Below are 23347 nucleotides of genomic sequence, written 5' to 3'. Positions count from 1 at the left end.
AGTGCTTCCCCGTCTACATCCCAGGTTCCTGGAGCTTGACTCTGGTTCAGGACGCTGGTTCGGTGGGTCTGAAGTTCTCCTGGGTGGTGCCAGCCAGAGCTGGCAGTAGCAGGAACTGAAGAGCCAGTTTGGGTGATTGTAGAGCTCAGGATACAGCCCTCAGTTTCCTCCAGTTGGCAGGGAGCCCCTGTAGGGCCCCAAAGGGCAGGGAAGCCCCAGAGATGATTCTCAGTAGGGATGGGAGCGGGAAAAGGTTGCTTAGGCTGTGGGACCCGAGGCTAGAAAGAGGGGTCTCCCCCAGCTCCGGTTGGCCACTGGCCATTCCCCACCATTGCCTTTACAGCAGCTACACCATCTGGTGGCTATAGGAAAGGGAGAGCCACGTGCCCATTGTTCATTCCAGAGGAATATTGGGAGGGGCAAGCTTTTGTCTCTCAAGCAGGTTCTTCAGTTCCAATCCTGGACCTCTTCCCTAGCCCTCCTCCCCTTACCCCTTTCCCAGCCCCCAGCCCTGCCCCGTGTTCCTATTGTCCGGTTGCTGGCTCTCCTGATGGGGCCGAGTTGGCTGGCGCATGTGGCCCAGATGATTACCTGCCTAAACAGCAGTTTTTTACGTGACCGGAGGCGTGGCCCAGCCCAGCTAGAATGGTTGGATGCAATGTAAAGGGCATTAAGACAATTATCACATGGTTTGGTCCTCAGTGAGGCTTTGAACCTGTTCATTCATTCATTCAATCGTATTTATTGAGCGCTTACCGTGTGCAGAGCATTGTACTAAGAGCTTGGGAAGTACAAGTTGGCAACATACAGAGACGGTCCCTACCCAACAGTGTTGCTCACGGTCTAGAAGGGGGAGACAGAGAACAAAACACAACATATTAACAAAATAAAATAAAGAGAATAAATATGTACAAATAAAATAAAGAAATTCATTCATTCAATCGTATTTATTGAGCGCTTACTGTGTGCAGAGCACTGTACTAAGCGCTTGGGAAGTACAAGTTGGCAGCATATAGAGACGGTCCCTACCCAACAGTGGGCTCACAGTCTAGAAGGGGGGGACAGACAACAAAACAAAACATATTCACAAAATAAAATAAATAGAATAAATGTGTACAAATAAAATAAAGAAATAAATAGAGTAATAAATACATACAAACATATACATATATACAGGTGCTGTGTGGAGGGGAAGGAGGTAAGGCGGGGGGGGGGTTGGGGAGGGGGAGGAGGGGGACATGTTGGCATGTCTTGGGGTTTATCCTGTGCCTCTCCCCTTTCTCAGTCTTCAGGCATGGGCCGTGGGAGAGATTGGAGGGAATCCTCAGTCTTCCTTCACCCCAACACTGCTGTGCCCTAGAGAGGGTTGTCCCTGGCCATTTGGGGCTCCATGGTGCAAACTCCCTGCTTCTACTTGCTGCTGTTGCCCAGTTGGACTGGAGTGGCAGCAGCTCCAGTAGCTCTGAAGGGATGGGGAGCCCAAAGGGAGCACCTGCTTGCATTCCTCTTCCTCTGTCTCCTCCTTTTTCTGTTCCTCCTCCTCTTCCTTCTCCTCACTCCCAATACTATGGATTGAGCACCTACCGTGGGCAGAGCACTATGCTAGACACTTGAGGAGACTTGCAGAAAATGTAAAAGATATGGTCCTGGCCCTCAAAAAACGCATAATCTAATGGGGGAAGGCTAGCAGCCATAAATTGATGAATTGATCAATTGATTAAATTGATAGTTCAAAAGAGGGTGAGTGGATTTAAAGGATACAGCCTAGTGAATAAATAAAATCTACCTGCTTGCTCTCTCTCTCTCCCCCTCTCTCCCTCTCTCCACACACTTCCTCTACCTCCTGAGCCTCAGCTTTGAACTTGGGGGTGCCATGATTTCACATCCCTCCCACCCCGCTACCCCTAGCCAGGGGTGTGCACCTATGGCCCTCTTCCTCATCATCAATGTTTGTTGTAGACTTCCAAGCAGAATTTACAATGCTACACTTTCCATACTTTCAGTATTACTGTAGCCCCAAGCCCTGAGCTCCTGATCTGGTCATTCATTCATTCATTTGTTCTTTTTATTGGATGCTTACTGTGTGCAGAGAATTGTAGTAAAGACTTGGCTGAGTCCAGTACAATAGAGTTGGCCATCTGCCATTATCCCCCACCTTTTCTGAGCTCTGAGAGGCCTTTCCTGGCCCTGACCCCAGAGGAAGGGGCAAAGGTGGATGGAGTTCAGGGGTCCAGAAGAGCATGGAGGGTACGGGGGGGAGGGAGGGGATTATCCTGCCAGAGAGAATTCATTCATTTATTCATTCATTCATTCATTCATTCAATTGTATTTATTGAGTGCTTACTGTGTGCAGAGCACTGTACTAAGCGCTTGGAAAGTACAATTCAGCATCAGATAGAGCCAATCCCTACCCAACAGCATGCTCACAATCTTGAAGATGGAGACAGACAACAAAACAAAACAAGTGGACAGGTGTCAATACCATCAGAATAGATCAATAGAATTATAGATATATACACATCATTAATAAAATAAATAGAGTAATAAATATGTACAGATATACACAAGTGCTTTGAAGAGGGGAAAGGGGTAGGGCAGAGGGAGCGAGGGGGGCGATTGGGAGGGGAGGAGAAGCAGAGGATAAGGGGGGACTCAGTCTGGGAAGGCCTGGAGGAGGTGAGCTCTCAGTAGGGCTTTGAAGGGAGGAAGAGAGCTAGTTTGGCAGATGTGTGGAGGAAGGGCATTCCAGGCCAGAGGCAGGACGTGGGTCAGGGGTCGACGGCGGGACAGACGAGAACGAGGCCCAGTGAGGAGGTTAGCGGCAGAGGAGCGGAGGGTGCGGGCTGGGCTGGAGAAGGAGAGAAGGGAGGTGAGGTAGGAGAGGGCGAGGTGATGGACAGAAACCACCCTGTCGCTCACTCCACTCCTCTTCCCAGGTGAGGACTGCGAGCTGGATAGCCGGGCAGGTCGCTGTGTTCCCGGAGTGTGCCGCAACGGGGGCACCTGCACCAACTCGCCCGATGGGGGCTTCCAGTGCCAGTGCCCAGCGGGGGGCTTTGAGAAACCGTACTGTGAGGTGTCCGCCCGCTCCTTCCCCCCGAAGTCCTTCGTCATGTTCCGGGGCCTGCGGCAACGCTTCCACCTGACCTTGTCCCTCTCGTGAGTGTCTCCACCCCAACTGTCCAGCCCAGCCCATCTCTGGGCCAGCGTGCAACCTGAAAACCCCGTCCCCTCCGCCAGAGCCGCAGGGCCCTGGACTGGATTGGAGTAACCCAATTTGGCCGCTTTCTGGGAAGCTGTTTTACATTTCCCTTGCAGCAATAAAAAGCCTTCGCGTGGGATCTTCTTAGGGAGAGGTTTAAAAAAACCGCAAATAAAAATAAACTCCGCCAGTGTAGATGTCTCGACAAAATAAGCGCACTTTGGGGAGGTGTAAAAATAACCCCCTGGGCCTGCTCGATTCAGTTCTTCCCTCCAGGCGGCGAAGGGAGGGTCCAGTGCGCCACCTGGTGGTCGCTGTGGCCAACTGCGGTTGGAAGCCCCACGTTCCCAACCCTATTCGGAGGCAGGTAGAGGTGGGCTGTAGGAGTTCATTCATTCAATCAACGTATTTATTGAGCGCTTACTGTGTGCAGAGCACTGTACTAAGCGCTTGGGAAGCACAAGTTGGGAATGCCAACGAGGGGCTGCCTTGCCCGCTTGGGTGTGAGCGTTGCCCCGGGCGGTGCCCTGACGGTGGGGGGGATCCCTTCACCCCATGGCAGGTTTGCCACCCTGGAGAGCAGCGGCCTCCTCTTCTACAACGGGCGTCTTAACGAGAAGCACGACTTCATCGCCGTGGAGATTGTGGACGGGCAGGTTCAGCTGAAGTATTCCACTGGTGTGTGGGGGCCGTCCCAGTCTGCGGGGTGACGGGGGGGGGGGGAGGCGAGGGAGGGGAGACCCTGTAGCGCCTGGGCGGGACAAGCGCTGACTGGGGCACTGATTGTATGTGTTGGGTTAGGGCTTGCACAAGTGCTGAGGATGTGTGTCTCACAGAGCATGTGACAGCAGGAATGATGGTGAGCCCTGAGCTGGGCTGGGCAGTGTGGGTGATGGCCTGGTCCCTCCACAGGTGAGTCAAGCACCCTGGTGAGCCCTTTCCTTCCGGGGGGCGTGAGTGATGGGCAGTGGCACACCGTCCAGCTACGTTACTACAACAAGGTAGGGTGCCCCCTTTCACTGACAAGCCGGGGGCTCCTTCTGGCGGCTTGGGTCTCCCCCACTGGCTGTCCAGGCCAGAGGCCTAGAGGTAGGGGTGGTCCCAGAGCAGAGTCTGGCAAGGGAAAGGAGGGCTCGGGAGACAGCCAAGAAGGTTGCCCCCCTCCCCAGTAACCGCTTTATCTGCACAGCGTGACATTCTGGGAGGGAACCTTTGCTAAAAAGAGATTTAATCCCAGGGCTGACCACTGCTTTGTTTCTTGACACTTTTTCCTGGCTTCTGGATCCCAGGTGGTCTAGTGGTTAACACTCTACCCTGGAAAACACATGAGTCATGTTGCCACTGTCAGAGACAGCTCCTGAGCTGGATGGCCTTCTGCCCAGACTCACTGGCCAGGCATTGGGCATGTGGCCTTGTGGCATTGTTCTTGAGGGACAGCACTGGTCTAGTTTAACAAGCTTGGGTCTGGGAATAAAGAAATCTGGCTTCTAGTCCTGACTCCTGTGGCTTGGACCTTCTGTGTGATTTTGGGCAAATCACTTAACCCCTGTATGCCTCAAATGGGGATCACACTTAGCTGCCTTTCTCGCCCTCACAAGGATGTCGTGAAGAGAAAATGAGATCACTGGCATGAAAGTGGTCAGGGCAAATCAAAGCACTGTGCAGATTCAAGGTCCGATGAGGACTGATAACTCATGAGGTTCTGGGCCCAGGGAATGACTTAAGGGGGTCTCCTCTCCCAGACCATCTTGATGGTGAACTTGGGGCTCAGGAGCCAGCCAGAGTCAGTGGGCCTCAGCTCCGGGGCTCTGTTGGGTTGGGTACTGCTTGCTGGTACCAGGTAAGAATGGTATCAGGAAGTGGGGAGGAGTGGATGACAGAAGGGCAGTGGGGCTGGAGGGCTCCAAGAGAACCCGAATCAACTGGCCAAGACAGTTGCTGAGGTTTCCTTGCCTTGGGTCCGCAGCCCAAGATCGGCTCCCTTGGGGTGGCACAGGGCCCCTCCAAGGACAAGGTGGCCATCCTGACTGTGGATGAGTGCGATGCATCGGTGGCACTGCAGTTTGGGGCTGAGATCGGCAACTACTCGTGCGCGGCAGAGGGCGTGCAGTCCAGCTCCAAGAAGTGAGTAACCCTTGACTGGGGCCCAGAGAGGAGGCTGAATCTGCACTGAGACTGCCCTTTGGCACCTAGACCCCCCCAACCCCACCTGCCCGAACCCAGGCCTACTTAGCTCCGCACGCGCCCAGATCCCACCCGTGCTTTGTCTCACCCCCTCTCCTACCCAGCTGCCCCCCCAACTCCCGCCCCTTCCCCCGTCCCGGCTATGGTGCCTAAGCCCCAGCCCTGTGTGGTTGGCCCTCCCTGCCTCTTCCTTGCTCTCAGTGAAGGTTAGAGAGCCTGTCACCCTCTGCTCATCCTCGGAGCAGGGATGCCGCCCCTCCCACATTGAGGGCTGGGCCAGGCTAGGCATGATGTCCCGGCCCCTCCACAGGTGAGACAAACACCCTCATTAACTGCATCTACTTCCAGGTCCCTGGACCTGACGGGGCCCCTGCTCCTCGGTGGTGTCCCCAACCTGCCTGAGAATTTCCCGGTGGCGCACAAAGAGTTTGTGGGCTGCATGAGAGACCTGTTCATCGACAGCAAGCGCATTGACCTGGCCTCCTACATTGCCAACAATGGGACAGCTGCAGGTACCGGCTCCAGGGAGCCCTCCTGGTGGGGTCCTTGGGGCAGGGATGCTGGGTGGATGTGCAGCTGGGCCTGCCTCCACCCACGTTCTCCCCCCGCCGCCGCCCCCAACCTAGACCAAGGGGAAAAGGGTCACGAAGGGGAGCCAGGGAGTGGGGAGAGCAAGTCCCGGGCGCTGGAATCCAGCCATGGGGTGGGCAGAAGACGAAGGGAGGCCAACAAGGCCCGGGAATTCTTCTTATGCACGGGGTTTCCTGGAACTGAGAGGTTGGGGCTCCTTTCCATGCCCTGGGGCCGAGGGGGACAGAGCTAGCCAATGAGCTAATAGTACCCCCAACTACCCCTGCTGCTGGCTCCAGGGTGCCATGCCAAGCACAGCTTCTGCGATTCCAACCCCTGCAAGAACGGCGGTTCCTGTTCGGTCGCCTGGGGCAGCTTCCATTGCGAGTGCCCCATGGGCTTCGGGGGCAAGGACTGCAGGCATGGTGAGTGGACCCGAGAAACACCAGGTGGTGCGTAGGGAGCTGGCGCCGGGGTCCGGGAGCCCCGGGTGTGTGCCTGGACCATGTGTGCCGTGCGGAGTGTTTCAGGGGAACCGGGGAAAGAGAAGTTGGAAAGCACAGCCAACGGAGGTGGGAGCTTGTGGGAATGGGTAAGGTCCACGGGGGAGTGGAAGGCCTGGTGTTTATAGGGTGGCAGGATGAGCGGACTGATGAGGAGAGGATAGTTCAAGTGGCTGCGGGGCACAGAGCAGGGTTTCTGGAGATGGCATCATCGCATCGTGGACTGTACGACCTCACCAAAGAGCTGAAATTGTGTGGAGGGACTGGTCGAGAGCCTCCCTCTCCCTTCTCTGCCCCTCATCCGTTCCCCTTCCCTGGCTCCTTTCCCCTCCCAGCCATGGCCCATCCCCACCGTTTCCGGGGTAACGGCATCCTCTCCTGGGATTTCAAGAGTGAGGTGAAGGTCTCCATGCCCTGGTATCTGGGGCTGGCGTTCCGGACCCGCCAGCCACATGGGGTGCTGCTGCAGGCCCAGGCCGGCCAGTACACCACTCTTCTGTGCCAGGTATGTCCCTTGGGCCCACCCCTGGGCCCCTCCGTCCTCATTCCTGGCTAGGGGGGCATAGATCCAGCCCCTAGGCTGCTGTCCAAGAAGACCCTGGGAAAGGTGGAGGGGGCCCAACTGGGGTCTTGTGCTCCCCTTTGGGGTGATGTTGCGGGGGGGGGTCTTCTGGACCACTGAGGCTCTTGATGGCTGGGGCTGTACCCTTGACCCTGCGCAGGGTGTTAGGATCCTGCCCAGGCAGCAGAGGCCTCTCACCGGGCCGGGCTCCTCTCCTCAGCTGGACGCAGGGCTGCTGTCCTTCGTGGTGAACAGGGGCTCCGGCCGCACCAGCCGGCTCCTCCTGGACCAGGTGCCCCTCAGTGACGGCAGATGGCACGACCTCCAGCTGGAGCTGCGGGATGTGCGCAGTGGGAGGGAGAGTCACTACATCATCATGGTCACCGTGGACTTTGGGCTCTTCCAGGTCTGTAGTCCGGTTCTTCTATCCAGAACCCCTCTTCCCCCTCCCTCCCCAAAGGCCTCCTCTTTTCTCCTGGTGGGGCCTCCTGTCCCATCCTTCTTCCTAGCCAGGGTCCTGAAAGCCCAGTACTTTCGTGGATGCCCACCATGGTCTCCAAAACAACCCTCTATTTAGTGCTCCCTTGGCCCCTAACTAAGTGCTACAACATACATGAGATCACTGCCAGGTGGCCCTCCGTACCAAACTGGTCCCAAGCTTCCCCTCCCGTGCTTGGCTCCCAGTCAGTCAGCTGCCCCTGGGTTCATGGGCGTATGGTCGCCTGGGATGGTCCAGCACCAGCCAAGAGGAGAGATGGGTTGACACGTCCATGTCTGCAACTGGGCCGTGTCCTGGGTTGGAGGTCTGGGGTGACCTTCTCTGAGGCTCTGGGCCTCTGCCTGGCCTCGAGTTCCCTGGTTGACCTGATGCCCCGACTTCTGCAGGACACCATGGTGGTCGGGAATGAACTGCATGGCCTGAAGGTGAAGCATCTCCACGTTGGGGGATTGCCAGCCTCTGGAGAGGTGCAGAATGGCCTGGATGGCTGCATCCAGGTGACTGAGGGTTTCTCGTGGCAGCTTGCTCGGGCCCTGGGACCTAAGGTTCCAACCGGCAGGGCCGAGTGGGACTTGGGGAGGCAGCTGAGTCGGCGCCTCAGCTGGCGTATGGCCGCCTCCCAGTAGGGTCACAGTCCCGAGGGTGCTGGGATGGATGTGGTGATGGGGAGGAAGGTAGGGAGGGGAGCAGTATAGCACAGCAGAGCACCTGGCTCCATGAAGGGCTGGAGGGCGGCGTCTCTCAGCAGGCTACTCTCTGGGGTACGGTAGGGAGGGAGGCCGGAAGCTTTGCTAGCTGACTGTCCGAATCAGTGCATGAATGTGTGAATCCCAGGAACCCTCAGTTTGGAGGCCAAGTTCCCAAGTCCTCTCTGCCCCATCTCCCATGTGACCGTTGCTGTGCGGTTTGCACATTGGCAGGGAGTCTGGCTGGGAGACACACCCACCAGGATCACCTTCCCTAAGCCCAGCAGTAGCCTGAATGTGGAGGCCGGTTGCAGCGTGCCCAACCCCTGCAGTTCCAACCCCTGTCCGGCCAATGCCAACTGCAGGGACAACTGGCAAAACTACTCCTGCGTGTGTCAGCAAGGTAGGGCCCTGGTGGAGGGTGCCCCGCCTCCCCTCCCAGCTGCTCTTCCTTCTCTCTGTGTGTCTCCATCTCTCTCCCCCTCTCCCCCACTGACTTCCTTCCCGCCCCCCTCTTGTTTATCTGGTTGTCTTTCCTTCTTGTCCTCTCCTTTCTCTCACTGATCTGAGACTCCCTCCCCCCATCCCCACCGGTTGGCCGCTATCCAAACAACACCAGCGTTGGCCATGGACAGGGTGGTTAAAGCTGATCCGATTTTGATGTCTGGATTTGCAAATCCCTGATCGTTCCCTGTGCCCGACTGGGGCAACTGGCAAAATCTGGGAAGAGCCTGAGGTGGCTATCCAGTCAGTTGTGGTCAGTGCTTGAGGCCTCTGGATTCCCTCTGGCTGGGCCACATGCCCAGCTCATTCTTCCAACCCAGATGAGTGACTTCATTTCAAGGGGCCTCTGCTGCTTCTACCCCCAGGATATTATGGTGAGAGTTGCATAGATGTCTGCCAGCTAAACCCCTGCAAGAACAAGTCAGTGTGCCGCCGACAGACAGGGACACCCCATGGCTACACTTGCGAGTGCGGGGACAACTACTTCGGACAGTACTGTGAGCACAGGTGAGGGACTGGAGGGGCTTCAAGCTGTCCCTAGAGAGGCGGGTGTCTCTCCAACCCCATGCTGGCCTTGATCTCCACTTCAACTAAGCACACCCGGTCACTGTCCCCCACCTTCTTCCCCAAACCATGTTGCTCCCTTTCTGCAAAACTCGACTACCAACTCACCTCCTCCAGGAAGGCTTTGTAGACCAGATCTGGACCCTGCACTCTCCACACCTCCTCCCTAACCCATAGGCATAGCTGTGACGAATATGTGCATATGCTTTTGTGGCCCGTGTTCTTCTGAAGTTTATTGTGTCTTTATGACTGTGTCTCCTGGGTGTCCCTTTGGTATCTGGGTCTGCCCCCTCTCCCCACTTAGACTGGAAGCTCCCTGAGGGCAGAGACCCGGGGCCTACCTAATACAGTGTTCGGGGGTGCTCAGAAGAGAAGACTGCTGACAGTCGACTGACAAGACACTGACTGACAGGCTGGCCGAATCAGGCCGGTTTGGCTTCTGGTTCTCTCCTTTGGAGCTCAGCATAGGCCTGACCTAGGGGCCCAACTGAACCCTGCCGGATCCTCCCCAGCTTGAATCTGGCCTGAGTCCAACAGGCACAGAAACATCCAGTGTCCAACCTGCCAGTTCCCTCCTTTGTTCAAAAATTTGCCTGCAGCAGGGCCACCCTTTAAACAGGGACCTGGCTCATTGATGTGGCTGAAGGAAGCCTGTTTAACTGAGCAGTGAGTCCCCCCCACCCTTCCCCTCTTTACCCAGCCTGGAGTGGGGCCCTGAGCACCTGAAAGAGAAGACATCTGTCTGAACCCACTCAAAGCTGGTGGGCGGGCAGGACTGAGATGGTGGGGGGGTCTCATTGCTCTCCTTCAGGATGGACCAGCAGTGCCCTAGAGGCTGGTGGGGCAACCCGACCTGTGGACCGTGCAACTGTGATGTCAGCAAGGGCTTTGATCCTGACTGTAACAAGACCAATGGGCAGTGCCACTGTAAGGTGAGGGGTAGGACTCAGGAGAGGTGGTGTGGTGTTCACCCTGGTGACCCCAGGGTCCCCAATCTGATTGTCCTGGGTGGAACTGTGGGCAATGTGTAAATAGAGCAGTTGATTTGATAAAGCCTAAGTGCTCTCCCTCACTAGGTGGAGACCTTGCATTTCCCTGGGGATGGACAGACCCACGCCCCCTCCCCATCTTGGGAAGATTCAGTTCTGGCCCCGGAGAGCCACGCTGGGCTGATGGATAGTTGGGTCGTGAATCCCCCTTGGCCTGACCCTACCGGAGGCCCCTGACGTCTCCTTCCCCGCCGCAGGAGTTTCACTACCGACCCCGGGACGGTGACACCTGCCTCCCCTGCGACTGCTACCCCATTGGCTCCTCCTCCCGCTCCTGCGACCGGGAGAGCGGTCAGTGTCACTGCCGGCCTGGGGTCATCGGCCGCCAGTGCAACAGCTGCGACAACCCCTTTGCGGAGGTGACGCCCAGCGGCTGTGAGGGTGAGTGAGCCTGGCGCAGGGGCCTGGCTGCTAAAGTAGGGGGGTGTCTGGGCTGCTTGGTCTGCCTCTTTGTAGGAGGGGTCCTTGCTGGGAGTCCTGGGATGGACGCCCCTCCCAGCCCCTCGCAGCCCCAGGCCCTTAGCCTTCTGGTTTCTCTCTGGCAGTACTCTATGACGGATGCCCCAAGACCCTGCGAGCTGGGGTGTGGTGGCCTCAGACCAAGTTTGGGCTCCTGGCTGCAGTGCCCTGCCCTAAGGGCTCCCTGGGTAAGTGACAATAAGGTGATGGTGGTGGTGGTGATGATATTGATGATGATGATGATGATGATGTTGGGTCTTGAGGCTCCGAGGAAGTAAAATCTAAAGGGGAGGCCCCCACAGCTCCTACCAACCCAGAGTGGTGGAGGGGGGAGCTAGAGTCCTGGAGGCCAGGACAAGGGTCCCAGGAGAGCCCCAATTCCAGCCCGGAGCCCAGGCTCCTCTGTCTGGAGGCCTGGCCGCACGTGGGTGAGTATGGGGTGTGAGTGGTTCAGTGGCTTGGGTCCTAACCGTGTCACTTCTGTTCCCCATCTCTCGCCCTCCTTTTCAGGTTTGCGGGGTGCAGGTAAGGGCTCCGTCTCATCCTGCCCTCTTCCTGGCTATGTGCCCTCAGCTGCGCTGTGGCTTTCCATTCCCCCTTGCCTTGGCCTGAAGTCCCCACCCTCTCGCTTTCCCCAGTGCTTCCGAGTTGTTAACCGTGTCGCTAATGCTGGATTGCCCCCTGGCTCCCTTCTGTCCCCCCCTTTCCACCTGGACCTCAAGAAACTCCCCCCACCCTCCAACACACACACATAGCCCCCTGGCCAGGGATGAATTTACTGTTCCTACCACCCCTGACCCCCACCACGCCCGGACCACCCGATGATCTGGGGACTCTTTGGCTCAGGATCCCCCACGCTGAGCTATGGCAGGAATGGCGTTTTCTGCCCCACCAAGCTGCCGCTGCTGTTAGCACCCTGGGGCCTCTGCTCTGTTGAACTGGATGTAAATAGATCACTGCCCCTGGCTAAAGCAGGCACCTCCCCTTCCGTGTAGCACTGTCTTCCTTGCTTTTTCTCCTGCTCTGGGGACTCAGAATGCTGCTGCGATTCTGGGCTGCTGCTTGGGGTGCTGCCTGCCACCGTGGTTGGGGGCCTGGGGAGTCCCTCCTCTATGCTACACCCTGAATCATTCCTTGTTTAGCATTTGGGGAGGAAGAGATGGGAGCATAGAAATGGGGACAGTTGTCTTGCTGATCATGTTCTTGCAGCAGGGAGTCAGGCTGGAAAGGCAAATCAGAAAAATTCCTTTGGTCTCTGAGCTGGGCACCTCTCCCTCAGACTCCAGAAACCCTGAGAGATGCCCAAAAGGAGGAGGAGGAAGAGGATCAGGCAGCCCAAGGCTGTTACTCCTGCTCAAAAGCTGGGGCTTGGGGGAATCCAAGGTTGTTGATTCAGGGAAGGTCATCGAGAGAGTTGGAAGGTGCTGCCCTTGCTCGGGTTGCTGGGGGCTGAGGGTGCCTAGCATGGCAGAGTTGCTTTTGCAGGTGGAGCTGCCGATGTGGATCAGTTCTATCAGGGTGGGAGGAGGCCACCAGCATCTGGGCTACTTGGCAAGTCCCCAAGGCCTCAGATCTGAAAGGGGCCCCTCCCTGCCACCCTCCTCCCTCCACAGGTGCAGCTGTTCGGCACTGCGATGAGGAGAGAGGCTGGCGGGAGCCTGATCTCTTTAACTGCACATCCCCGGCCTTCAAGGAGCTCTCCTCACTGGTAAGAGGCCCTGGAGGGAGACCGTAGTTGGGGCCATTCTGCCCTTTCATAGTCTTCCCGGCATCTTCTCCGGCCGCCTGCGGGCCTCCTGGCTCAGCCCCTCCCTCCTCTTCCTGCACTGAAGCCACCTAACGAGAAGAAACCTTGGGTTCTAGGTGCAGGGCCAGTGGGGAGAGGAGCCGGAGGGGGCTGGGGGCGGGGGAAGGGCGTTGGGGCCCCCGGTCCAGGAGGCAGTGGGGCGAGAGCCGGCTCCCCTGTCTCTGGGCAGCTGGAGGGCTTGGAGCGTAACGAGACCGAGCTGAACACCATCGAAGCCAAGAAGCTGGCACACCGGCTGCGGGCCGTGACGGACCAGATGGAGCGCTACTTCGGCAATGACGTCCACATCACCTATCGCCTGCTCTCCCACCTCATGAACTTTGAGAGCCAGCAGCGTGGCTTTGGGCTCACGGCCACACAAGATGCCCACTTCAATGAGGTGGGCACCTACCCTGCCCAGCTCCATTCTGCCTGACTCTGTCCCTCTTCCCCCAGCTGCGCTGGGCTACCCCACCCCAATTTGTTCCTCTCCAGCCTGCCCTCCTTACCCGAGCCAGGGTCTTCAACTCTGTCCCACCCTTCTTCACCTACTGCTTCAGCCAAATCCTCCGTTGTATTTGTGGGGAATGGTGTTCAAGGGATCTGGCCCTGTACCCCCTTGATGTACACGTGTGTGTATGCATGCACACCTGCCCCCCGCCCCCAGAACTGTTGTCATACCTCTGCATTGAGTGGTGTGGTCAGGACCGCCGGTCTATGCCCCACAGGGGTGTGTACCTGTGACTGTAAGCTCCTGGTGGGCAGGAAACGTGTCTACCAACTCTGTTATATTGTACTCTCCCAAGCCCCTAGTCCAGTTCTCTGCACACAGCCAGTACTCAGCTAGGGTAAACCTCCTTGCTCAGAAGAGTCAAGTTGCACGCATCTGTCTCCCAGAAGTAGCGAAGCCTAAGGGTTTGAGCATGGTCCTGCGATTCAATTCAGTCGTATTTATTGGGCGCTTACTGTGTGCAGAGCACTGTACCAAGCGCTTGGGAAGTACAAGTTGGCAACATATAGAGACGGTCCCTACCCAACAGCGGGCTCACAGTCTAGAAGTCAGAAGGACCTTGGTTCTAATCCCTGCTCTGTCACTTGTCTGCTGTATGACCTTGGATGAGTCACTTCACTTCTCTGTGCCTCAGTTCCCTCATTTGTAAAACAGTACTAAGACTGTGAGCCCTATGTGGGACAGGGACTGTATCTACTCCAGCGCTTACAACAGTGTCTGGCACATAGTAAGCACTTAAAAAATACCACCATTATTATTATTATTCCTGGGGAGGGCAGAGCTGGACAAAAAATTCCAGAGTCATCCCGGGAGCAGGGCCTTTTGTATCCCCAAGAGCAGACTGCCCCCTGCCTCACTGTCACCTGCCGTTCCCAGAACCTGCTGCGAGCTGGCAGCGCCGTGCTGGCCCCGGAGAACCGGGAGCACTGGGAGGCCCTGCTGCAGAGCGAGAGGGGCAGCGTGGGGCTGATGGAGCAGCTGCGGGAATACACGGCCACCCTCGCCAGCAACATGAAGCTCACCTACCTCAATCCCGTGGGCGTGGTCACCCCGAACATTAGTGAGTGCCATTCCCCAGGGGGGCGAGGCTGCAGGCTTCGAACCACCCAGGGGCAAGGACTGGACCAGGGACCGCACAAGGGGAGAAACGGGCACTCTTTTCAAGAGCCGGCCCTGGTCTTGGTGCCCCAGTGTACAGGATGGGCAATCAGAGTCCAGAAGTGATCATTAAAGATCCTGGGCTTGGGCTGCAGGAGGAGGAAAAGGAGGAGGAGGGAGGCAGGAGTCTCGCTGGCTCTCCCTAGGTGACCGGTGTGGGGAGGGGTGGAATGGTCCTTTTGGGGGTTGGTCCAGTCGAGCTACAGTGAAGGACGGGAGAGTGTGGGGCTGCTAGCAGGCCTGGGGGGATGGGGGAGACCTACAGAGCTGGGGTGGGGCTGGGAAAGCCAGTAGAGGCAGGATTAGGGGGTGCGTGAGGGTGGGGTTGCCCTACATGGCACAGCCTCTCAGAAAAACTAAGGAACCTTGTGTTGGGGTCTGGGCCCCCTGCTGCATCACCCCAGTGTCCTTGACCGCTTGACCACCCTTCTCCACTTACCCTTCCATAGTGCTCAGCATCGACCGCATGGAGAACCACACACATGGGAGGAGGCGTTACCCCCGCTACCACAGCAGCCTTTTCCGGGGGCAAGCGGCCTGGGACCCCCACACTCACGTGGTGTTGCCTTCCATCCTCCTGCCCCTCAAGGATGAAGGTAAGAGATCCCCCTCATGCCAGGGCACTGTCAAATGCCCTCTCCCCGGCTCTTGACCTCTCCCCCCTCCCGCCCTCCAGCTCGCTGCCCTGCCCATGGGAGCCGAGTGCCAGTGAGAGGGAGGTCAGGACACCGGAACACTGGAGTTGGCACTCCTGGCCAAAACCGTGCCTTTCCTCTGAGCCCAAGGAGAGGGATGGGCCTAACGTGCTGCTCTTCTTCTCCCTCCCTTGCCACCCAGCCCCATTCTCTTCCCTGCCCACACCGAGTGGGAGCGATGCCAACGAGACGATGGAGAGCTCGGCACCCAGGCAGGCCCTCCCCGAGCCAGAGCCAGCCGTCACCATCATCATCCTCCTCATTTACCGCACCCTAGGGGGACTGCTCCCAGCCCGGTACCACGTGGACCGCAGGAGCGTCAGGTACGGAGGAACTGAGTGGAGGGGGTCGGGGGGAAGCAGACAGGGAAGATGGAAGCCTGGCGTGGAAAGGTGGGAGTCAGAGGACCTGGGTTCAAATCCCAGCTCTGCCGCTGCTGGGTGACCTTGGGCAAGTTTCTTAACCAGTTGATGAGTCGCATTCATTCAGTCAGTCATTCAGTTGTATTTTTTGAGCGCTTACTGTATGCAGAGCACTGTACTAAGCACTTGGGAGAGTACAACCCAACAATAAACAGACACATTCCCTGCCTACAATGAGCTTTCAGGTATTTATTGAGCACATCCTGCGTGCACAGGACTGAGCACTCGGAAGAGCACACTATCACAGAGTTGGTCGACACATTCCCTGCCCAGTCTAGAGGGCTCAACTTGTCTAAAGCTGCTGTTTCCTCATCTGTAAATTGGGGATTCAAGACTTCTTCTCCCTCCTACTTTAGACTGTGAGCGACTGGCATCTACCCGAGCACTGAGTACAGTGCTGAGTACAGTACTGAGTACACTGAGTACTACAGCGCACGTAGTAAGCGCTTCACAAATGCCTCAAGTATTATGATTACGATGCTTATTCTTAGGAGAAGGGAGGAGGAGGAAGGGGTTGCACAGTGAGCTGCTCCTTCCCCTGTACCTCCCCTAGGGTGGAGGTACCCAGGACCCGGCCGGGACATGAGGTGAGCTCCCTGGTGCCTTCCGTCTCAAGGTCCTCACTGTCTCTTCCAGGCTCCCCAAGAACCCCATCATGAACTCTCCCATCGTCAGCGTGGCTGTGTTTAGCAACCACACCTTCGTGCAGGGTGCGTTGGAGCCTCCTCTCACCCTGGAGTTTCGCCTGCTGGAGACAGCCAACCGCAGCAAGCCTCTCTGCGTCCAGTGGAATCACTCCAGCCAGTGAGCACTTCCCTGGGCCCACCTCTCCCTCATTCTGCTTCTGCAAGGGTACCCCATGCCCCGCAGCTTGAGTTCCCCATTCCTCCCTTCTCTGCCTCTTCCGTCCTGCAGCCCAGTGGGCTGTAGCCTGCCTCTCTCCCCTTTACAGCAGCTTCTACCTATTCTCTGGTGACTGCAGGGTGGACCCTTCAGGCTTTTGGACGGCGAAGGACTGTGAACTGGTGTACAGGAACACCACCCACGTGCGCTGCCAGTGCTCCCAGTTTGGCACGTTTGGGGTCCTGATGGACAGCTCGCAACGGGAGGTAACCCAGCCTGGTCTGGGGTGGACGGCACGGGGTGGGGGGAAGCCACAGGGGACCTCAAAGAGCTGGGCCAAGGGAACTCTCGGGTGGGGCAGCGGGGCCCGAGGCTAGCTGTCGGACAAATGCTTCCCCGCGAGTTTCCCAGCTCAGCCCGAGGGAACCCCGAACGACAATCTCTCCAACGACTGTCCTGACGGAGGACGCTCTGGGGGCGGGGCGGGACCTTCCGTTTCGGCCCCTGACCGCCCGCGTCCTCACATCTCCTGCAGCAGGTGGAGGGTGACCTGGAGATCCTGGCCATCGTGACGTACTCCTCTGTGTCCGTCTCCCTCTTGGCACTGCTGCTCACGATCTCCTTCCTGCTGTGCCTGAAGGGCCTCAAGTCCAACACGCGGGGCATTCACTCCAACATAGCCACTGCCCTCTTCTTCTCTGAGCTGCTTTTCCTCTTGGGCATCAACCGCACGGAGAACCAGGTGAGAGGAGAGCCAGGCCCAGGGAGCCGTTGAAAGGGGAGGGAGACTGAGGCCCCAAGGGGCTTGGAGGTCAGAGCTGGCACATCACAGCAGCTTGGAACCAGGGATGGGCCAGGAGGGCCAAGGCCTATTTCCTTTGGGTGGGCCCAGCTGTGGGCCAGCAGGGGCCTTGGTCCAGCCAGGTAGCCTGCGGGCCCCGGGGTTACGGCTCTGCCCTCTCCACAGTTCCTGTGCACAGTGATTGCCATCCTGCTGCACTACTTCTTCCTGGGCACCTTTGCCTGGTTCTTTGTGGAAGGGCTGCACACCTACCGCATGCAGACGGAAGCCCGCAATGTCAACTTCGGGGCCATGCGCTTCTATTACGCCCTGGGCTGGGGAGTGCCCGCCATCATCACCGGTAAGTGCCCCGCGGGCAAGGCTCTAACAGAAGCAGAGGCAGCCGCTTCCCCCATTGAGCCATAAAATCCTAGAGCTGGAAGGGGTCTCGAGGGGTCATCTGGTCCAGCCCTTTGCCTCCAGGCAGCTGAATGCCTAACCCGGGGATGCCCCAACTGTGGTTCGTGGGCCAGATACGGTCAGCCACTGGTTCGATCAGGCCCGCCAAACGATGGCCAAGGGTTGGGAGGTGGGGTGGGGATGGCGGGGGCTCCGCCCCTCCAGTCGATGAGCAGAGCCACATGTGGGACCAAACTGGACCCCGAATTGGACCCCGGAACCATTGTCCCCAGGGACTCATTCTGGAGGGTGGGGGAAAGAAAGTGATTTAAAGGAGGAACTACTGCATTGGCGAGTAGTTCCACTCTTTCAACCCCCCACCCTGGACTGAGGACAACACGGTCCTGGCTCTTCACCCTAGTCTGTGTGCCTGTGAGCGTGTGCACGTGTGTGTGTGTGTGTGTGTGTGTGGGTGTGTGTGGGTGTGTGGGTGTGTGAGTGTGTGTGTGTGTGTGTGGGTGGGTGTGTGTGTGGGTGTGTGGGTGTGTGAGTGGGTGTGGGTGTGGGTGTGTGTGTGTGGGTGTCATTTTCTTTCACCTGGCCCACTACTGAAGAATTGTTTCTCAGCCTGTTCCTCAAAGGAGAGTTTTTGGACACTCTGGGCCTAAGCCATCCCCTTCCCTGTCCATGCCATGCCCCACTTTTCCAGATATACCCCACTGAGCCAGAATGGGCTCAGGGCCAGGGGCCAGGCATCCTAGCTGAGAAAGGGAAGGCTCTGTTAATGGCCTCCATCTGGAAGTCACATCTGGAAAATAGACAAGGTGGCAGGTCGCAGGGGGATTGAGTCCTAGGTCTGTGCTCCCGGACCACTGATCAGAGCTGGGACCCCATAAAGAAGACCATCAAGTCTGCCTTTTCACCGTTGTCAGAGGCTTGGAGAGGGAACAGCTGGGGATTCAGGTCCCTGTCTGGATTCAGCAGCTTGTGGGCCTCACCCAGATGTTTCTGTCACTGCTGCTCCTGCCCTTTCCATCTTTCTTGAACAGGCCAATCTCTTTGACTCATCTTCCCTCCTCCTAGGCCTGGCAGTGGGCTTGGACCCCGAAGGCTATGGCAACCTGGATTTTTGCTGGATTTCCATCCATGATAAGCTGGTCTGGAGTTTTGCGGGTCCCATTGCTGTTGTTATTGTGGTAAACTCCCACCTCGTTACCTGACCCCACTCCCCAGATCCCCAGCAATCTCCAGCCCTCAATTTTCCTCAGCTTCATTTCCTGCTCTGCCTACGCTTACTCTCCATCCCCCAACCCTCAACTCCAGATTGCCACCCTGTTGATGTCTCTCTTTGGTTTTCTCTGTCCTCTTCAACTGTGGCTCTTCCTCCTGCTCCCTGAGTTTCCTTCTCCTCCCAGTCACCCAGAAAAACTGACTGCTCACCCCCAAACCATTGCCCCACTCCTGCTCCTTTGTGCTTTTCCAGGCTGGAATCATTCAGACCAGATCTTAGGGTGGGTCAGCCGGGGCCCTGGCCTAGGGCGAGTGAGGGACTAGGGGGTTGGGGCGAAAGAAGACAACTTGGGTAGCACCTCATCCGCTTCTCTGTGTGCAGATGAATGGGGTTGTATTCCTGTTGCTGGCTAAGATGTCCTGCTCCCTGGGGCAGAAGGAGACCAAAAAGAAGTCAGTGCTGTGAGTATGGAGTGCAGAAGGGGAGGGGAAACCTCCTAGACAAAATACCTCCTGGGCAGTGACCACTGGGAGGCTACCTCCTGCCCCAGGGCCCTCCAGAGCTGGGCTGGGAGTAGGTTTTTCCTTTTCTGGACATTTTCTCTCTTCTGCTTTCTCTCGAGATTATCGTTTCACTGCTGATGCTAACCCCCTCCATCTTGTCTCTATGGCTGACCCTCTGTGTGTCTGTATCTCTCTTCAGCATGACACTGCGAAGCTCCTTCGTTCTGCTTCTAGTTATTAGTACTACATGGCTCTTTGGCCTTCTGGCTGTCAACAACAGTGTCCTGGCTTTCTACTACCTCTACACTGTCCTCTGCAGCTTCCAGGTAACTCTCTGGCCTTGCAGACCTGGAGGGGCTGAAGCCCGTGAGGAGGGTGGAGGGGAGGAGAGGGGAGACCTCCGGGCCTGTCAGCACTTGAGGAAGGAGGCAGGAGGTGTGGATTAGCCTTGGGCATTTTAGCTCAGTCACACAGAGCTGGCAGAGGGTGGGGAATTGAGCAAGGCAGGGGATGGCTTTGAGCAGTCCCCTCGTCTCAGGCTTCTGGCCCACAACTCAGCCCTGTCCATCTCCGCCACAACCATCATTTAACATTTTCTGAGTGCTGACTGAATGGATAGCCTTGGACTGCACCCTTACAACTCCCCATGCCTCTGTCCTCTGCCTTTCACTGTCTCCACTCCTTGGGAGCAATCCTGAGCCCCATGTCTTATTCCTTTGCTCAGATCTGTCCCACCTTGTCATGTCAGCCTCATAGCCTTTCCTGTCCCTCTGAAGCTCCCACTGAGGCTGTTTTCCACATGCTCCTCACCTAAAGGCCTCTCCCGTATTTTCCCGACAAGCCCTCTCCTGACTTCCTGTTTCCCCACACCGCCTTGGGCCTCCAGGTTCTTTCCCCCACGGAAGAGGAGCATTTATCCCAAATCTGGAAAATGACTCCTGGCGGCTCCCAAGTGAACCGACATTGGTCTTTCAGGAACCTTCTTCCCCTTGGCCCATACAGGGAAGGTGCTGGCAGAGAGCCAGGTTTGAATCAGACTGGTCAGGGGAGAAGCTGGTTGGTCACCTGGACCCCAGCGTCTGCGCCTCAGCCTACAGTGGAACACAGCTACTCCCGGCTCTCCTTTGCACAGCCTTCATGTCTGTTGTTCAAGACCATGTGCCTCCATGGCACGTCACGTCAGGCCAGTGGCCCTGGAGCGTTGCTTGGTTCAGGATGGGTCTTTCTGCCACTGTCAGACTGCTTCCCTCTGGGGAGGCTCCCAGCCTCCCGGGCCCCTCAAGATCAGCTTCTGGCCACAGAATTTGGAGAGCCCTGTTCAGGCTGGCCTGCACCTCAAATCAATCAGTGGTATTTATTGAGGACTAAATGTGTGCCGAGCACTGTACTAAGCCACCTCCACCCCATTTGGGGCCACCTGGACCAGTGTGGGGGCTGAGGAGACCAGTGTTTCCAGAAAGCCCTGAGCCTTTAGTGCCACCATATGTGAATGAAGGATTAGTCCAGCTTCTACCCAGAAGCGAGGTTGGGTTTCTCTGAGTCTAGCCAAGTTTCAGGCCAGGCATTGACTCTGACTCCTAGGACTGGGGAAGAACTGGACTGGGTTGGGCTGGGCTGGGCCGGGCCCTAGAAATTTGGCCTGTTTAGGACTCTACTACAGGTGCACTGGGGCCTGCATCACTAAGACAGGAAATTGGCCTTAGACCCAATCCTGAGAGCCCCTGGGAAGTAGTAATGGCCTCCACAGCCTGTGGAGGGAATTCTGGATATTTGTGAAGGGAATTTCTTTTCTCTTCCTCACCCTCTGATCCCAATCAGCCCCGTCCCCCGGCCCTGTGCAGAAGGGGTGCTCTCAGTCGTAGGGCTGCCAGGGTCCTTGGATTGTAAAGTAGTGTAAACACAGTAGCTAGCTGCCTGTTCAGTACTCTGGCTTCACTTGGAGTCTCTCTTCAAACGGGTCACTTACCAGCAATGCTTAAAGTTAAAATCACTTCTAATTGGAACACTGGTGGCCACTACTGCCCCCCCACCCCAACCAACCCTACAGGTGAGTGGGATTTTAGGAGGAGGAGGGGCTGAAGCAGCCAGCCACTGAAGAAGACACCAGGCATGCAGCCCAGGGCCAAAGTAGGGAATAAAATGGGAGAAGCGAGGCTACGGGTGCTGACGACCAAAGAGACACTGAGGGATGGGGGCCAGGCCACGGCAGCAGCTCCTCCCCAGCCTAACCCCTAACCCTGGCCATTCCCCTCCGCCCCCCACCACTGGTCCCCTGCCATCACCAACCTGCCGCCTCCCTGGAACACCCGTACCCGGGCTTTTTCTTATATCAGACCCAAGTTCCAGCCAGTTCCGGCTTCCTATCAGCACTGCATGCCAGACAGAAATTTGACTCCCGACAAGCGCAAAGCAGCTTGGCCTAGTGGAAAGAGCATGGGCCTAGAAGTCAGAGGACCTGGGTTCTAATCTTGGCTCCACCACTTCTCTGCTGTGTGGCCTTGGGCAAGTCACTTAACTTCTCTAGGCCTCAGCTACCTCACCTGTAAAATGGGGACTAGGACAGCGAGTGCCCCACGTGGGGCATGAACTGTGTCCAACTTGATTAGCTTGCACCTACCCCAGTGCTTAGTACAGTGCCTGGCACATAGTAAACACTTAACAAATACCATTTAAAAAGTGATTTACTCCTTGATACCACTAGGGGGTGCTGGTTCTTCTCGCCCTCTACCCTTATCATAAAATAATAATAATAATAATAATAGCATTTGCTAAGCGCTTACTATATGCAAAGCACTGTTCTAAGCGCTGGGGAGGATACAAGGTGATCAGGTTGTCCCACGTGGGGCTCACAGTCTTAATCCCCATTTTACAGATGAGGTAACTGAGGCACAGAGAAGTTAAGTGATTTTTCCAAAGTCGCACAGCTGACAAGCGGCGGAGCCATGACCCATGACCTCTGACTCCCAAGCCCATGCATCAATCTGTCATCAAACCAATGCTCAATTAGATGCCTCGTGGTACAGTGTTTTGAGAATGGGGATTCCTGTTCATCAGTCTCCCGAATGATCCAGGAGTTCCTTCCTGGAGTTGTTTTCCTATCCCATACCCTGGGGTGGCTGAGAAACCAAGTCCTCATGCTTGGCCCCTTTTGTAATAGCTGCTACCAAAGAGCATCTGCTGCAGGTTGGACTGGGGCCCATGGGCAACATCTTCCTCCCCACCCCACTGGCCGTAATCTGGTGCTGTTGGCCAAGGCTGAGTTCTCCACGGTGGCCTGCATCTTGTGGGGAAAGGAGGTGGTGCGCTGGGACCTCACGGCATCTGACGTACCTCGTCTCTTCCTTCTCTCTGCAGGGCCTGGCTGTGCTGCTTCTGTTCTGTGTCCTGAATGAGGAGGTCCAGGAGGCGTGGAAGCTGGCCTGTCTGGGCAAGAAAGGGGGGCAAGGCGAGGAGGCAGCCAGGCCTGCCCAGGTAGGGGTAAGAGCCCATCAATTCCTATTTCAGACCAGGGCCATTCTTTTCACATGCTGTGCCCCTCCTCTGGGCTCTCACCTCCTTCCCAGACTCTGTCTGCCACTGCTCCTTCCCAGCATGTATCCGCTCTGCACTGATCTCCCTCTGGAGATGGGACCCAGCCCTCCAGCTCTGTTCTTTCTGCGGGTTTGGAGGAAGGAACATACCCTGGCAGCATGTAGGGCTGGGATGTGGGACTTAGGATTCCTGGCCAGAAGCCCCAGGAGGGAAGGGTCCTGAGCTGGGGCAGAAAGTGAGGAGTGCTCCAGCCTGGGCTTCCTGAGGGCTTCCTGGAAGGGTTCCTGGCAAAGCCTCTGATGTCTCCCACAGGGTCCCAACGCCTACAACAACACAGCCTTGTTTGAGGAAAGCGGCCTCATCCGCATCACCCTGGGAGCCTCCACCATCTCCTCTGTCAGTAGTGTACGCTCTGCCCGTACCCACTCCAGCCAGCGGGGCTACCTCAGGTAAGGGGGAGCTGGGAGAACATTTCACGTCAGGGCCTGGGGCTGGGACGGGAGAACCACCCTGGAGCAGCACAGCCAGGCCGGAGGAGAAAACACATACTACAGCTACAGTTGTGCACAACTCCTGGCCTGTAAAGCAGCACACCTACACACAAACTCTGGCATCTAGACTCACATGTGCCCACTCTCACCCATAAATGAATGCACACACAGATTTAGGGGAGTGGTGACTCAGACATCCCTCTGAAGAACTGGG

General features: G+C 57.0%; 1 protein-coding gene across 1 annotated transcript in view; it reads left to right on the top strand.

The window, feature by feature from the left end:
• The window catches only part of CELSR3 (cadherin EGF LAG seven-pass G-type receptor 3), a 53122-nt gene that overhangs the window by 21421 nt on the left and 8354 nt on the right, over positions 1 to 23347 (top strand). The window contains exons 5-33 of the mRNA XM_038771723.1: positions 2937 to 3159; positions 3765 to 3880; positions 4115 to 4203; positions 5169 to 5326; positions 5735 to 5898; positions 6256 to 6381; positions 6795 to 6964; positions 7242 to 7427; positions 7907 to 8017; positions 8441 to 8609; positions 9076 to 9217; positions 10086 to 10206; positions 10521 to 10704; positions 10869 to 10970; positions 11293 to 11307; positions 12396 to 12490; positions 12759 to 12968; positions 13956 to 14139; positions 14687 to 14833; positions 15075 to 15255; positions 15991 to 16158; positions 16337 to 16463; positions 16733 to 16939; positions 17165 to 17339; positions 18461 to 18573; positions 18990 to 19069; positions 19311 to 19437; positions 22466 to 22582; positions 22955 to 23091. Coding sequence (XP_038627651.1) covers positions 2937 to 3159; positions 3765 to 3880; positions 4115 to 4203; positions 5169 to 5326; positions 5735 to 5898; positions 6256 to 6381; positions 6795 to 6964; positions 7242 to 7427; positions 7907 to 8017; positions 8441 to 8609; positions 9076 to 9217; positions 10086 to 10206; positions 10521 to 10704; positions 10869 to 10970; positions 11293 to 11307; positions 12396 to 12490; positions 12759 to 12968; positions 13956 to 14139; positions 14687 to 14833; positions 15075 to 15255; positions 15991 to 16158; positions 16337 to 16463; positions 16733 to 16939; positions 17165 to 17339; positions 18461 to 18573; positions 18990 to 19069; positions 19311 to 19437; positions 22466 to 22582; positions 22955 to 23091 — 4144 coding nt within the window. The remainder of the gene's footprint in view (positions 1 to 2936; positions 3160 to 3764; positions 3881 to 4114; positions 4204 to 5168; positions 5327 to 5734; positions 5899 to 6255; positions 6382 to 6794; positions 6965 to 7241; positions 7428 to 7906; positions 8018 to 8440; positions 8610 to 9075; positions 9218 to 10085; positions 10207 to 10520; positions 10705 to 10868; positions 10971 to 11292; positions 11308 to 12395; positions 12491 to 12758; positions 12969 to 13955; positions 14140 to 14686; positions 14834 to 15074; positions 15256 to 15990; positions 16159 to 16336; positions 16464 to 16732; positions 16940 to 17164; positions 17340 to 18460; positions 18574 to 18989; positions 19070 to 19310; positions 19438 to 22465; positions 22583 to 22954; positions 23092 to 23347) is intronic.

This window comes from Tachyglossus aculeatus, chromosome X1 (genome assembly GCF_015852505.1).
Source record: "Tachyglossus aculeatus isolate mTacAcu1 chromosome X1, mTacAcu1.pri, whole genome shotgun sequence".
Taxonomy (NCBI): Eukaryota; Metazoa; Chordata; class Mammalia; order Monotremata; family Tachyglossidae; genus Tachyglossus; species Tachyglossus aculeatus.
The sequence above is the reverse complement of the archived record's forward strand: the minus strand, read 5'-3'. Positions and strand labels throughout refer to the sequence as shown.